At 34.2% G+C, this 16,348-nt stretch overlaps 1 protein-coding gene across 10 annotated transcripts in view; it reads right to left on the bottom strand.

The window, feature by feature from the left end:
- Window positions 1-16,348, bottom strand: part of PTPRK (protein tyrosine phosphatase receptor type K) — a 586,903-nt gene that overhangs the window by 16,364 nt on the left and 554,191 nt on the right. For 4 of the 10 annotated variants that reach the window (XM_044249183.1, XM_044249208.1, XM_044249194.1 and 1 more), the window contains 9 exons: window positions 15,441-15,476; window positions 13,496-13,507; window positions 10,941-11,125; window positions 9,172-9,259; window positions 7,915-7,991; window positions 7,702-7,719; window positions 5,060-5,096; window positions 3,628-3,725; window positions 3,113-3,229 (listed from right to left, as the gene is read on the bottom strand). In XM_044249183.1, the coding sequence (XP_044105118.1) occupies window positions 3,113-3,229; window positions 3,628-3,725; window positions 5,060-5,096; window positions 7,702-7,719; window positions 7,915-7,991; window positions 9,172-9,259; window positions 10,941-11,125; window positions 13,496-13,507; window positions 15,441-15,476 (668 nt within the window). Of the gene's footprint in view, window positions 1-3,112; window positions 3,230-3,627; window positions 3,726-5,059; window positions 5,097-7,701; window positions 7,720-7,914; window positions 7,992-9,171; window positions 9,260-10,940; window positions 11,126-12,460; window positions 12,663-13,495; window positions 13,508-15,440; window positions 15,477-16,348 lie in introns of those variants that run through there. The other 6 variants (XM_044249211.1, XM_044249217.1, XM_044249234.1 and 3 more) reach the window with 4 other exon arrangements.

Below are 16,348 nucleotides of genomic sequence, written 5' to 3'. Positions count from 1 at the left end.
CTTGCCAAAGAAAGAAAATTAGAAGTCTTGCTCAGTTCTGTAACTCTGTGTAAATTTTTATTTACCTTGACAGTTTGTTCCTTACTTGGAATGACAACACATAGAATTAATAGGAGAAAAGGAAAAAAAAAATGGGAAAGCCAAAATGCTGCCCTCTGGACCCGAGGCACTGAGTTTTTGAGTGTGCATAAAAGCAACTTTCTAGATTCTCACCTCAAAAAGATTTTAATGCCTTGCTTATCCATGTTGAAAATGGTTTTGAAGCCCAGCATGCAGGGATTTTCCAGGACAGAACTACTTTAGATTCTTTTGTAAAAAAAGCTGGCTAAACTTCTTTGGGCAAATGATTTTTCCTAATTCTGTGAAATAATGCAGCACCAAATATTATTTATAGTAACAAAAATACAAAATAAAAGGGAACCATCATTGTTATGCCTCTTTCCTATTGGGTTAATTTGATAGAACTTTTAAATGAACACTTCAAAGCTTTTACCCTTTGGTTAAAGCATCCTGTAGATTGTGTTAGCACAGCTCAGAGAGCATAGATAGAATGCTACAGAGTTATTTTTAAGAATCCACATTTGTAACCCCTCAAACCCCACAATAATCTATATAATGCCAATGGCTCTGTGAGCTACCTGTGATATCTCCATCTCACTTGTTCAATCAGAACAGTGAGAAACATGTCAGGGAATAAATGAATCAAATTGAGAAAGGTTAGATTCTGTCCTATATGGACAGACAACAAATAGCACCAAAAACTTAGAAGCCAGTGATCAGGTCTTCTTATTCTTTCTAGTTCCAGTTCCTACACAATACCCTATACAAAGCGGCACTCAACAGATAATTATAATAATGACAATGATAAACACTCTTATGGAATCATACATAGAAAAATCACTTTTTTTTCTTTTAAAGATTTTATTTATTTATTTGACAGATCACAAGTGGGCAGAGAGGCAGGCAGAGAGAGAGGGGGAAGCCAAGAGGTGAGCCCGATGTGGGTTTCATTCCCAGGGCCCCGAGACTGTGACCTGAGCTGAAGGCACAGGCCTAACCCACTGAGCCACCCAGACGCCCTGAAAAATCACTTTCTTTACTACTTTTCAAGCCAACTCCAGTGAGTAAAATCATAAATTTTTCCAAGACCTGATTTCAGACAATTACCTTACCACCTCCATATTAATCCATTACTGGAGGTGCTTGCCATAAGGGCCTTGTTCGTTTTAGTAAACCAGTTAAAGTTCTTTTTAATATCTGGTGAGGCACGTTCCTTTACTGCTCTTTCTATTTAAATCTTCCTGTGTAATTTTCAAATATGTGATTTAAAAAAAAAAAAAAACAAAAAACCCCCAAACTACTCTTTTACAGTTTTAAATAATAAGACAGATTAAAAATAAAAACCCAGTGATGTTCTAATTAGTATGACATTAACTACAGAAAGTGGTATTAACATAAAACATTCCCATTCTGGGCCGTAGTGCATGCCTCTACTTACTGATTCAAATCATATTTTATGTTCTTTAATACACTTTTGAGGATTTAGTCACTAAGGACTTCTATCTTTGTTGAATCTATTCCTAGATCAGAATTTTTTTTATTACTGTGAAAGAGATTTCTTAACGTCTACTACTGCTTACTGCTAATATACAGAAAAGCTATCGTTTATGAATATTTATCTTGAATTTAGCCACTTCAATGATTAGTAGTTCCATTTTAAAATATTTCTAGTTTTCTTGATATAAAATCACTTCTTGTTAAAATAATCTTATCTTTTCTAATAGTTAAGCAATTTATTCCTTTAGTTGTCTCATTTCATTTACTAGAACTTCCCACAATTTTGAATACTAGTGAGACCGATTATCCACATCACACTCCTGATTACACAGTGATACCTTTAGGGTTTTTACTCCTTAATGTGCATGCTATTAGTTACTGTTGATTCACCTCTATCATGCTTAAATAGCCTCCTTATTTTCCTATTATAGATTATTTCTATAAACGTCTTTTAAGCAAAAATAAGTATATTACAGTATCTATTAATAAAACCATATGTTTTTGGTCCTTTGACAAAGATGTGATGAAACGTTTGGCTAGATTTCCTACCACAGGTGTAATATCCTTGCCTTCCTAGAAAACAGTCATTATAGATCATGTTGTGACATTTTCTTAATTCACAGCTGGGTTTCAAATTTTCAATATTTTATTTTGAAGTTTTTTTCCAAGCATATTCTTGAATGAAATTGGTCTGCAAAGCTCTTGTGCACACAGAGAGAAAGAGAAGAGGAGCGGGGTGGGGAGGGAGAGAGAAAGAAAGAGATTTAAAAAAAGACAGAGAGGAGAGAAGAGCTTGAGAGAGTGCCATCTTTACCTGTTTCTGTTATCACAGTTATGTTAGCTTTTAAAATATATTTATTTGGTTTTAATGGTCTATGGTCTAAATAGTTTTATTAATATAGGCATTAACTGTTCTTTAAAACTTAAAGAAACCTTAACTATAAAGTCATAGTGAAATTTAAATGATATATTTTAAGATTCTATTTTCTTCTATCATCTGCTCAGGTTTCTAAGTCTTCTTCGGTCAGATTTTTAGAAATCAGTGTTTGCTAGAATATAAGGGTATTTAGACTAAAATCTGTCTCCAAGTTTACATGTAACATTTTTACCTATTTCCCAACACCAAGTATAACTATAGTTATATCCTTTTTGTGTTTTCTAATATTGCATAGTTTTGACTGTCCCTCATTTAGAATTGACAGCGGTTACTATTCTTTTCAAGAAAACTAGCCTTTTGATCTTATTTATTCTTTTCTGTTGGTTTTGGTTTATATTTGATTTCTTTCTTCTATGCTATTGATTTTTCTCTGATGTTCTAGTTTTGTGATTTTTCACATGATTCTAGACCACTTTTCTAAATAGAAATCATTTATGTATTTAATATGTATCCTGGGGTTTACAAACATGACTGGCACTTGAATAAATATTTGTGGAATGAATGAATGAACGAATGAATGAATTTTATAGCATCAGCAAAACAAATCTTGATGGGGACTTTATGAGAAAAAAAATTTCCATAAACATATTTTAAAGAAAGAGAATTTAGGGTACTTACCCTTTCCAGGGTGAATGTCCTAACTACATATTCAGCAAGTGGCTCCATTTCCACACAAGTTACTTTGAAGTCACCATAAACTTCAGTATCATCAGGCCAATACTTGTAGCATTTAACCTAAATGACACATAGGGTATATACATGGACATGAATATACATGAACCAAAATGATTAATTCTAGTGGTAACTCTTTAGGTTATAATAAAAATATGGTTAAAAAAAACTATATATGAGATGAAAGAGTCTATTACACAATAAATAGAAAAACCTTGTATAGTCTCATTATAATATATAAGCCTGATGATGCAATTAGAATCTAGTATAAAATCAAAGTTTCTTTCATTACTCAATAAGAAATCAAATAATTTTCTCAGCCGAGGAGCACTCAGTTGAAATGCTCTGCATACAAATATTTAAAACAATATAGTGAGTGTTATTTTAAGTTTGTTAGGTTTGGCTACTCAACTTACACTCATGTTTTGTGAACAAGAAAAAAAAATTCTTTTTTCTCTTACCCGGCCAACCTCAACTAAATTTGTAACCATCACAATGCAGGCAGACTGTTCTTGCCAGATCATTCTCCAGAAATCATATACTGTTTCATGAACTGGGCCTTTGAAGAAATTAATTTGAATATTACATTATCAGAGAAATTTTGTGGTTAGAAGAAATAAGTGGTAAGAAGTAGACATAAGGCACAAATCACAGCAAACTAAATAACTCAAAAAATAATATTAAAGGTTTAATATAAAATGTCACTGAAATTACTTAAATTCAGTTTATATCTAAATTCACACTATAGCAAAAACATAGGCATATACAACTTTTTTTTTTTTTTCCAATTTACCTTCTCTATTTCTCATGAAGAAGACATCACTAGATTCTAGGATATTTATACTTGTCACTAAATTAGTTTGATCTTCAAATACATGTTAAAAATAGGAAGCCTTATTCCACTATCAACCAAACAGCATGTATTACCAATTAAATATACCCACATCATTTATAAAACAGTGCATGTTTAGGGGTTAATGAAGAAATATCCATATATTTAAGCACACATGCCAACCTTCTATTACCATCTCCAGACTACAGAAGTGTCTACTGGGTTATACTCTGCTCAGTGTCACAAACAAACCTAGAAAACTGTTCACCTTGGATGATCTTTGACTTTAAAGAGCTTATAATTCAACTCAGTTAATCCAAAGATATGTGAAAATACTCAGAAAATAATCTCTGTCAAAACAGCAAACAGAGCTTTTGTCCTGCCTCCCTCTTCTAAGAAATAAATAGATATATAGGTTTCTCTTCTGAAGGCCAGTGGTCAATCTAGAGATAACTAAAGGTGTTTTAGGAGGCTCTCATTCCCTGGGGTGCCACTATAACAAGATTCCTCTGTCTTTTTCTTATTTTCTGCACAGAATGAACTTGATGGAGTTCCCTTTAGCCCTTCATTTTGTCTCAGTCTTGACTTGTAAAAAAACTTGCTGGAAGACAGTCTAACATCTCATTATAACAGTATCAGTCTTGGATAATACTGCATTCCAGGACCACAGACCTTGCTCCCCTCCCACCCAGAAAACGCCACTTATACAAGGTAAGACCTCTTTAGCTCTTATCAAGAGTAATTCCTGTGTCCAGCACTATTGACTCATGTGCTCTGGGACATCAGAATACCAAACCCAGACCACACATCAGCAGCTTCTCTTTTATTTTAATTAAAAAACAAAGCAAGCTTTAATTTATGTGTTTTACACAGACAAAACAATTTGTATTATACAAATGAATAAAGAGTAGTCTCACTCAAATGATCTGATCTTTTTTTTCAGTTAAGTCAGATAAAATGGCAAAAAAACCTCAACCCCCATGCCCAAACCCAAATCGACCCCATATGGATGAATAAGCAAGTTTGGTTGCTCTAGAACATTTAGAAAGGCCATGTTTTACCTTGAGTTGCAATATAGTGGCTTGGTCTCTGGTAACCCTAAAATAGGAGAGCAGATTGGTTATCATTTTACATCAGTATCAGAAATAAATGAATGAAGGCATAAAAAGATGAAGACAACCACCTGTTAAGATTAAGTTATAGTAAAAAGTCCAGAAATGAGCAGTGAACTCAGAGTTCACTTCTCAAACCTAGGTTATCTGAAAGGTAAACATAAAACAAAAATTAAATGTTTTAAGGGCTCAGATTAGAATATGTATTGCATAATTGAGTTTTGTTTGCTAGGGCATAACCTCTTAGATATTGTTTGATTTTACTAAAATGTTTATGCCTTCATGTTAATCTTTAGTCATTCATTCCTGGCAAATTGTGTTCAAAAATATTATTCTCATCTTATCATCCAAAAGTACAACACACTGCATTACAAATGGACAACGACATATTAGAACCATAAAAAAATAACAGAACATTCCAATGTTAGAGCTGGACAATGCATGTGTGCATTCAGTCAAAGTCCTGCTGAGCTATTTTAGAGAATATTCCTGTATATAATATGTTCAGGAATCTGCCAAAACTATTTTGTGTGTGCTGATAATATTAGTTTACACACACATAATTACAGGTACACACATATATAGGGAAAGAAGAGTTTTAAATAAAATGCATCTCATCCTGAACAAAAATTTAGCACTTTTTTTTTCTTTTTAGTGTGCTAAGAGCTTTAGATGGTTAAATATTTAATACTGTGTCAACAAAGAAATTATTTTCTGATAAGAAATAAGTTGTTAGTTGCTCTCAAACTATTTGAATTCTGGTATATCATGAGTAGTACAACTGTTAACAGTATCATAGGGTTAAGCTTTGGGTTTGTTTTGCATTTATCAAAGGACTTTAGCAAAAGCCTCGGGTACATTTTGTCCACATTTGGTGTGGGCAACTCGATGAGCATATTAATGCACATAAACTGAGATCTCCAATCTAAGACTTAATAGGCTAAGCATGATACTGATGCCAATTTGGAAGTTTTCTATTTCTTCTTACGCCAAATAGTACAATTTTTCATGGAAAAATTTTTTCCAAGCTCTATAAGCATTTCATCTCCCGTTTTTCATGAAAAATTTACCAATTACAGAAGATTCTTAAATGTAATAAACTAACGGGAAAGGGAACATTATGGAATTGTGAAGTAATCAGCCAAAATACACTGGGGTCTTAACAGAATGACTGGGTAACAACACAGTCTCATTTAGAACACAGTTTTACCATATGAACCAAAAAGTAATATTATAACAAGGCTCCAGTGTACATGTCTTGGCAGAAAACCAAGGTTAAACTGAATAGGTAAGAACAAGTACAAATTTGTCATAAAACTGTTGGAATTTTTTATTCTAAAGAATGGACCATTAGCTTACTCTTTTGAGATGTCTGATAAATTTAAAATATTGAATGAGAGTCAAATGATGATCAAAATTTTTACCAATATTCTGAGACTGTATGTAATAAAATTAATTAATTCAAAGCTATCAATTATGACAGTTCACAAAATAACTATAAAACATGAACTTAATAAATGTGACAGAGGTCATGGCCTATTTATTATGGAAATTGGACAAAGTTGGGGCCTAATTTTTATATGTTTTATAGAAATATAAATGTGTATATCATATACACTGCAATATTTGAAACTTCTACCTTTTGCCTTATAATTAGTGCAAGTCTTAAACTGATTAATCTCAGCACACCTAGGACAGAATTATTTAAAAATAGCTGATGTTTTATGAGTGCTTTGTATGTGATAGGTATTGTGCTGAATGTTCAACATGCATTACTTTATTTATTTCTCATAACAGAATGATGAGGTTCATACTATTATTATCCCCACTGTAGAGAGAAGGAAATTGAGGCACAGAGAAGGGAAGCAACAGTCCCAAGATTCCCCGCACAATTTTGAACCAGGAAATATGAAAAAAGAGCCTGTCTTTCTTACACATAATGTAGTATTATTACTTCCTTGACAATATTTTATTTTTGATTTGCTAATTACTTTCCATTAAATCAACAATTTGCATGTAGATATGCTCGTAACCAAAATGTAACACTGAAAACCTGTGACCAAAGCAGCTTTTTGGTTTGCATGATTCGATATATATGTGTGATATGTGTATTTTACAAATGCAATTTAGTAATGATTTTGCCTAATTAATTTTAATACTTTAACAAGCCAATACCACACACCACAAAATAGTCTTCCTACCCATTTTTAACATCAGAAGTCAAATGTAAAATGTAAAATTTCAGATACACTAATACACATCATACTATCCAGCTTCTCACATGTTTAGGGAAGGGGAAGAATAAAAGCCAGAAACAGAAATCAACAACAAATAAAACTCGAGTACATCATAACTTGTCAAAAGCTAAAAATGGTCCTGTTTTTCTAAACATAGCAAAGGGAAGGAGGTAAAATAGATCTTCACACATGTAAAGGAGTTACAAAAAAATGAACATAGATATACCGTATGAGGCTAATTAGGTGAAGCATGCAGAGATAACTAGTATTAAGCATTAGTAAGAACTGTAATTAAGAGTAGTTATAGTAAAGATTTATAATAGGGTGCTGTTATTTACATATAGTGGTACTTACATCCCTGTACAGCCAAATCTACAGCCCAAACCAAAGTCAGGTGTGAAAGAAAGCACAACAACGTCAGTGAGTACTAGGACGTAGAACAAGGAAAAGTGTACAGTTTGTTCTTTATTTTAAAAAGCTAGCAATCACTTTATAGGCAATAACAAGCAAAAAGTTTCACGTGGATAAGCCAACAAATTGGGCTCACCAAACTATACAAATACTTACATCTATATAGTTGGCATTAATGTAATCTGAAGAAGGATCATCCTCGACAGGTTGCAGAATTACTCTGGAGTGGTCATCTACGGTTTTTAAACAATAAAATAAAGCTATTAAATTTCCCCTCTGTTCCGAAACAATGACCTCAGTAGATAGTTAGAGTAATTCAGGGGTTGTTGATAGCTTCTCCATAATAGAGGGCTATTCAAATTTCCTTAAAGAAATACAAGAACTCTTTTTTTTTTTATTGTGTTATGTAAGTCACCATAAACTACATCATTAGTTTTTGATGCAGTGTTCCAAGATTCATTGTTTATGTACAACACCCAGTGCTCCATACAAGGGCTTTGATGAGTTCCCTACTTATTACAATATTCTGTTAATAAAGCTTCAATGACTAGCATCTTCATAGTTGGTAGGTTTTTAGGGAACATGGGAATGTCAGATGAATCATCATTGGATTTGTCTAAAGGACTGAACTTGTTGTAACTACTAATTCTGCTTCTTAGACCTGGTTTGAAATGGGTGGGATCCGTTCCTGCTACTGTGTGCAGAAAACGAGCCGGAGAACTAGAGAGTGAATTTTGAATCTCTGCTCTCGACTGCTTACTTCTTGAAAGTCAAGACTGAATTCTGATGTATTTGGAAGATATTTTAAAATAACTTAAATTGAGATTTGAATGGGCCAAGTACATCACTAGCTAGTCACAAACTAAACTATGCTACTTTCCTTACTGCTCCTGTGGTTCCAAGGATAACCAATTTACTTATCCCACGCAAACACCCTGAAGACTTAATGAAGTCCCTAATGACAAGTAACACGGAGTGGCAGGAGTTCAGCCATTGGCTCCAAGGAAGAAATAAAGGCTATACTGAAAGAATAACTCTCACTCTCACCTTGAATGTGTTTGGTAGAAGTGTTATAGCAATTTGTCACTGAAAAGACCTTTCTTTTTCATTATCCTGATATTCTCAGCTGTCAATAAAACCTCCATGCATTTACATGCAGACATAACATCAAACAGCACGTTATCTCCACAGGCTGAAGAATCTGAGTCAATTTAATTAATGAAGATGACGACAGCTTCAGAGTCACTGCCAACAGCCAATGCTGCTTTAATATTGAATAGATCACTTTACAAACAGATGTGCCACCCTCTGGGATTTTTCTTAAAGTTTAAAAGCATGTAAGGAGGACTTGCCACTATTATTTATCTTCTACACACAATATTTAAACTCACCAAGAACGGTATGAGAACTTACATGCTATAATGTTTCCATATCGATTTTTTGCTCTATTTTGATCTTTTTTAGCTACATCCCAAGATGCAGACTGTCCTTCAAAGAAGCTCTGGGAAAAAGAAAAAATAAGAAGACTGAATTTAACTCCTTTTCCTGGATCAGGTTTATCTGTTCTGAAGACCAAAATAATAAAAGCCACTCTTCTCGGGGAGGAAGGGAGTACTAGAGGAGTAAACAACTTCTCTTTTCAGATCTCAAAGCTTGTTTGTTGGACTCCTACTTGTTCATTTTGGATTGGACTGAGTTCAAAATGAGGACAAAAAGCAGCTTTAGGGAAAAAAAAGGAGCTTGAAACGAGTTCAAATTTAAGATTGCTGCAACTCTGAGAAATGGAAGTAGAGAAAGCATCAAAACGTCAAAACTACCTTTAATGAGTATCTTTCAAATGTTTTTCTCTTAGCATTTGTAACAGGAAAAAGAAAACCTGTTTTCCCCCATAATTATTCATTAAATCGTGTGCAGTACATCCCATTTCAGTTTCTTTGAAGACCATGAAAAGGACGGAGTCTCTACAACAAGGGACCATATGAAGATTAAAAAGAGTTACCATATCCAAGGATCTTGGAACAGATGAATTTGCTGATTGGTTTAATTACCATATGCAGCAATTTAAAATATGGGTATAGATTTCTTTTTGCAGTAACACTTAAACTTTGCTCAACACAGGAAATGGGGTCTTCAAAGAATCAACGGTTTTTGAAGTGAGGTACACAGGAATACACACAAAATGAAGAAAAAAAACCGAGCTCTGGCAGAATCTTATAATTCCTTGCACTATTCTGTGGCCACAGCACAGTGTTTCTGGTGTGTCTCTAAAACCAGCTTTCAAAATTCACAGCTAATTTTATTTGCTCCCAAACGGAGGTATACAAGCCATCTACAAAGAAAATACAGAGTTCAGAAGATTCTTCACGCAGTCAAACTCATTTTAGATGGTCTTTCAAAGTCAAGTACTGCTTGGATTCTTTCACTTTAAATGTGTGTACACGGTAGTTTTGAGTATGGTGGTCGAAGAGCTTCCTTCTATGCCTTAGGCTCACACTTCTCAGTAAATGCCAAGTGGCAAAGGAAATTTGTCCTTTTGGCTATGTTATGTTTATTGAGATGTTGAGTTTAAACCACTTCCTGGGCAGTATGACTTATATTTTGGATTTAGTAGGAAGGGGGAATCAAGTTGGAAGAAGAATTTCCCACATCCTTCTTTTGGCTTCTCAAAATTGTCTAGATTTGCAATGCTCTGTTTTTCTTCCTGGCCACTTTCAACCAATAAGCCACAAAGAAAACTAAGAATGACAAGCAGTACATTTAGAACACAAAGATCGACCCCACTTTTCAGCAGATGGCCAACAAGCAAAGAGGCAGAGAAGTACCTCCTGCTTCCATCATTTAACTGGTTGAATCTGTAATGATACATTGGGACTCAAAGGATCCTGTTAATGGATTTTTCCAGGGGTGAAATATAAGATCTAATATAGGGGTTTTTAAATAGCCCATTAAAATTCTGGAATCCAACATTTAAGAATTCTTCAAGTGAATTTTGACCCAGAAAGTGCCCTCTCTTTTAATTCTGTCTGCCCCTTCTCCCTGCATACACATTTGAGGATATTCTCAGAGACTCAAGATTCGAGATAAAGAGTAGACTCCCCTCCTTGTGACAGTAAAGGGAGGGGGAAAAAGTCCAATTCTATTCTTATTAGAAATAAAATTTAACATAACAATGAAACTTTCACCTCATATTCCTCTTTGAACCCATAGCTGTCTGATGTCTTCATGAGATTAATGTGCTGCAGTAAGTCGGCAACCCTGATGGCTGGGTGCAGCTGTCCCGTCTGGTAAGGGGATTCTGTCCCCTCACAGAGGTAGCGAGGCACATCTAGAAGACGACTGGACTCTGCTGTGGCACTGTGGTTCTCATCTGGTGGTTTTCAGATTCCAGAAGATTAAAAAAAAGACAAAGTTATCTTGTTTAATATATATCTATGCAAAGAAGATTGTAAGAACTTAAGATTTTTCTGATAACAGGAGGAAGAAAAAGAAATCTAGCATATGGTGAGTGCTGTGAAGTGTGTAAACCTGGCGATTCACAGACCTGTACCCCTGGGGATAAAAATATATGTTTATGAAAAATTAAAAATTAAAAATTAAAAAAAAATCTAGCATAGATCTAGGGTGGCTTCCCTATAAAGACAAAGCCCTTTACATCAGCTCAAGTTATGAAGTCAGAGTATATTATATTTATGTCAGTGAGATAACAGATGCTGTGAGACGTAGACAGCTGATCCACTTTCAGAAAGTATAAGTGGAAGATTTTGCTGCGTTCTTCCTTTTTCTTGTATCTGCAGTCCCAGCAGCATAGCGTAGGGCCAGAAGATCAAGTTGTCAACTTGGAGAGGTGTTTTCATTGGTGGGTAAACTGAACAAACTCCTTCCCCACCGTATCCCAACCTTGCTCACAGACCCCATCTAGGCAACCCACCCCCACAGGGCTGCTCTCTGTGGCCTTGTTGGCCTACTCTGCCACCTGGGGCCGCAGTCCAGACTGGGAAACATGGGCCTTCTCCAGAATCATCCCCTGGCTGCACTATGTCCACCAGTCAGGTTACACATGCGTTTATACTCAGTCTCTACGCTTTTGGGTTATTAGGATGGTTGTTGTTTTTATTGTGAATATATTTTGACTTCTGTGGTCACTGTGTGAAAGAAACTACAGTATGTCTCTGGGGCAAAAGGTGTAGGTTGTTCCTCTGGAATTCTTCCCTGACCCATCATGGCTGAGCCACATGGCTGCTTCGTTATGTTCCCATGGCCTCCTGTTCTATGTGTCCTTTCTTTTGCTCTATATTTTAGTCATTTGTCTCCTGATCTCTTTCTTTTCACTAAACTCTGAACATTTAAAGTGTAGAGTCATAGCTGTCTTTTTGTTCCTAATGACCGGTGCAATGCAATCACTCAATAAATATGTCAGTGAATAAATTCGTTAAAATAAGCTGAATCCCTCACCACCCACATTTAAGTGTAGGCCCCATCCCCATTGTGTTATTAGTTGAAAATGAAACTTTAAAGTCTCTTTATGTCATAAGGAAGAAATGAACAAGAACATTATACCTATGAAGAATAAATATTATTTTAATGACCACAGCACTAATCATTACAATGAGAAAAAGCATGCTTATATTTACCACATTTAAACTTACCACTTAAAAAAAAAAAACAAATGTTTTAAGGGGTATTACTTTGGAAAGCATTATACTGCCATATTCATTAACAGAAGAGAAAATACACTCTTAGGGGAACTTTTGTTTTTAATGATAATGCATACTATAGAGAACGATACTTAATTAACAGTTAAACATATTTCAAGTGCTGGTACATTTGCCTGTTCTATCACCAACTCTACAAGTAGGATATGGCAAAAAATGAATTGTTGTCCCCATGATAAACACTTTTTCTTCCTGGAGAAAGAAAAAAAAAAAAAAAGAACCCCACAATCAGATTTGTGTGTGTCTGTAATTTAGTTTGATTGCATTTAGTTTATATTCCCTTATTAGGCTGAATGCTTTTTTCTTTTCCTTTTCTTTTGGGGGGGGCATTTATTTCTAAAAATATCACATGGAATCCAAAAAAACCCCTGGTGGATTCTGTTGTGACCTAACCACCCCTCTACACACCAACATTTGTTAGCAAATATGATTTATGAATTTCCTTTACTTTCTATGAGACTACACTCAACTGATCTGTCTTTACTACGATATTACAATCAATATACTGACATAAAGGTTAACATGAAAATTAAACTAATAAGCCACTGATTTGGGCACTGTCACAGAATATATAGCTTAAGATGAGAAGTAAAGAGGACATATAATGTTGGAGACACAAAATGCAATCACCCAAGCCAAACTAGGATAGCCCAGGCTCTGTGGAATAGCCCCAGAGCTCATATCGTATCTCCTGGTGCAGCAGAATATTTACAATTATAAGAGGCTCAGTGAGAAACAAAGAATTCACCCATATTCCAAATTTTACACAGTATGTGCAATATGAAATAGACAGTGTTTTCTGTTTTGCATTAAGCTTTAACACATAATACAAAGAGCAGTATTCATTAAAATAAGCACATAAGAATTATTAATCTCAATACATTTCCACCTCATTATACCACCTAATAATATCGCTAGTAAGTGAGAGTACATGTTCTAATCATTATCTTTTTACACATTTAAGAATAATAACTCCGTATACTCTTGATGGAAAGGTTTTCTAGAATTCTTTGCAATGCACTTACCAGTTATAGGGACTTTAACCCAATGAAGCAGTAAAACACAAAAAACACAAAAATATGAATCAATATGAAAAGTTTGAAGTGTTTTTAAAATCAGTACGTAGGTATTAATATTAAGCAATATTTGAAGTGATCTCAAAAATTGTTTCACAAATACAAAATCAAGTGAGTGAAAATAACCGTAAACACTATGATTCTAAGAATGATGAAAAATGCAAGAAATAATTTCTACAACTAATATGATTCATGAGATTTAGCTTTTAAAGAATATTAAAAAAAAAACACCAACCAGCCTGACTTTCAAAATGCAATAAAATGCATAACAGTTGCGTCTATGGATAGATTTTATGACTTTTGTGTTAACTCCAGCCTTCCTTAAACATAAATATCCCTTTTCACAGGGCAAGTTCTTATAATAATCTTTTAAACGTTATAGTTTGTAAAACTCACATATATTATTTCACTTTCTCTTTATAAAACTGTGAAAAAGTTTACAGATGGGAAAGCAAAGACATAAGGCAGTTTCATGGGTTCATACTGTGAGTCCCCAGGAGAACTGAGACTTGGACCCAATTCAACATTTTCTTAGAATATTACTGTAATGAAATTTTAACATTTAGGTAACTAACTTTTCCTCAGTGAGTTTTTAATATTTTAAGTGGATTTTACTTATTAATTTGATGGTGAAAGCATTCTGCTTAACAGAAGATGACATTTTCAGAGGCATTTGGTATCATCCCAATGATCATGATTCCTGGCTCCTCCTTACACGACTGGTCTACCCATTGGGATGAATTCCCCATTTTACTTCCCTGCCATTATTGGTATGGACATCAAAAGGAGAATTCAATCAGGGAAAGAGAACATTGATTTTCAGATTTTTTTTCAGAATATATATTCTCTATATTATAAAATTGTAAGTTTAAAAATTATTTTAGTAAAAAAGAGGTATGTTTCACTTAACTGAATTAGTTGAACTGTTCCCAAATACTTTAAAAATATATTTAAATCTTGAATACATGGATAGTAAAAACATGCATAAAATGTAAGATAAAGTTTTACGTTTGCAAGAAATTTGAATTTTTATATTTAATGAGAGAATTGGTAACTTTTAGGTATATTTATCAGGCAATTTCCATATTTCTTTGGTGAAATCTTAAATAAAACATGGGGGTAAAACTAACACAGAGCTTCTGAACATATATGCAAGCTAGTCATGAATCACTGGTATGTAATTAGTCAAGGAATAGAGTACAAATTAAAATGAAACTCATCCCATTCTTAAATATACAGTTAAACATTAATTTTACTTTTGAAAAGGCCTTATTCATCACAAGCAGTACCACTGGTCTAAGATGTTGTATAGTGGTAAAGCTTGGTTATTCTAGATATCTTGAAGGATAACACATCATGTAAGATGCATATAGAATGCAGAACTCCACATCAATATTATAGTAACTTCACCTGCATTTATAAATTCTTAATAAAGACAAAACTAAAGCAAATGCTCCTTGGAAATATGTTCTTTATAAGTTGCTATAAACTTAGGAGGATTGAGAAAAATCTTTCCATCAAGCAGAATTTTTTTTATATAAACTAAATCATTCAGGTAGCACTGGCCCCTGAGGGTGCAAGTGCACTTGCTTCATTCTGCTAACCTGCATATGCAAACGTTAGCCAGATACGAAGGGTCACTGTACTTTTGCTCCAAATCTAACAGAACCAAGACTTTAAAAATATGTTGCTTTAAATAAAGCATTTTACTGATTAGAAATCCACTAGCTCTGATTGGATTGATGACAGTTGTTCTCTTTGATAAGATCATGACTTGGTTTTCAAAATCAAGCTGCTTCCTACACTGCAAATAATTACTATGTAGACAAAGCTTTAAGTCATGCAAGGATGTGTGATCCATGCAAGGAAGAATGATAAAGAATTAGGGCCTCACCTAACACAGCAGTCGGCACAAGTGGATCACTGGGCACTGCAGGAAAACAGAGCTCATGAAGGAATATATTGCCCTCAAGTTGTACTTTACATTTTTCCTTAAAATAGATTTATGTTTCTTAAGAAATATAACTACTCAACGTTGATTATTAAAACTGGCAAAGGCAAAATTCTCTTTTTCAGCTTGGGTTATCTCAAAACACCAGGAAAGGTGCATCTATAATTAAAGTTCAGTTCTCCGTTCAATTTTAAAAGCCAGGAAGATTCAACTTGACATTATAAAGATTATAACATGGGGGCGGGGGAAGACCCATTTAAATCTCTCAAGTGCAAGGTACTTGGAGAAATAATTATCTCACATTCATTCTAAATACATTTTTTTTCAGCTAACTGTAATAAATAGAGTTTATCCTTTTTCCAAGTTTGTAAGTAGATATCTACAGTTGGTTACAATAGGTAGAAAAGTGTGGGGAACAAAAATGCTCTCAAATGTCTTTTGATTAATTACTAAAAAAAAGTGGTTAGAGAGATGGTACATCTATATTTTCAGCAAAGCTTATTTTCAGCAAAACCAGTATTTTATATTTTTCTCTATCATATATATTATAGTGAAATAGGAGTAAAGTAAATAAAAAGACCCTATCATGATTAAAATTAAATTCCAAAATGACTCATACAGCATTACAGCTATTAATTTGGTGTCGATATATATCAAAGAAAATGATGCCAGTAATTACTGAAAATTTTCACCAAGCTGAACATTGCAGGAAAAAAACTCTTCCCTTTCTGAAAAGACATAAATACACACAACCAGGGTGCCTGGGTGGCTCAGTGGGTTAAAGCTTCTGCCTTCGGCTCATGTCGTGATCCCAGGGTCCTGAGATAGAGCCCGCATTGGGCTCTCTGCTC

Source organism: Neovison vison, chromosome 1 (genome assembly GCF_020171115.1).
Source record: "Neovison vison isolate M4711 chromosome 1, ASM_NN_V1, whole genome shotgun sequence".
Lineage (NCBI taxonomy): Eukaryota > Metazoa > Chordata > Mammalia > Carnivora > Mustelidae > Neogale > Neogale vison.
Note: the sequence above shows the minus strand (reverse complement) of the source record. Positions and strands in the feature narration are given on the sequence as shown.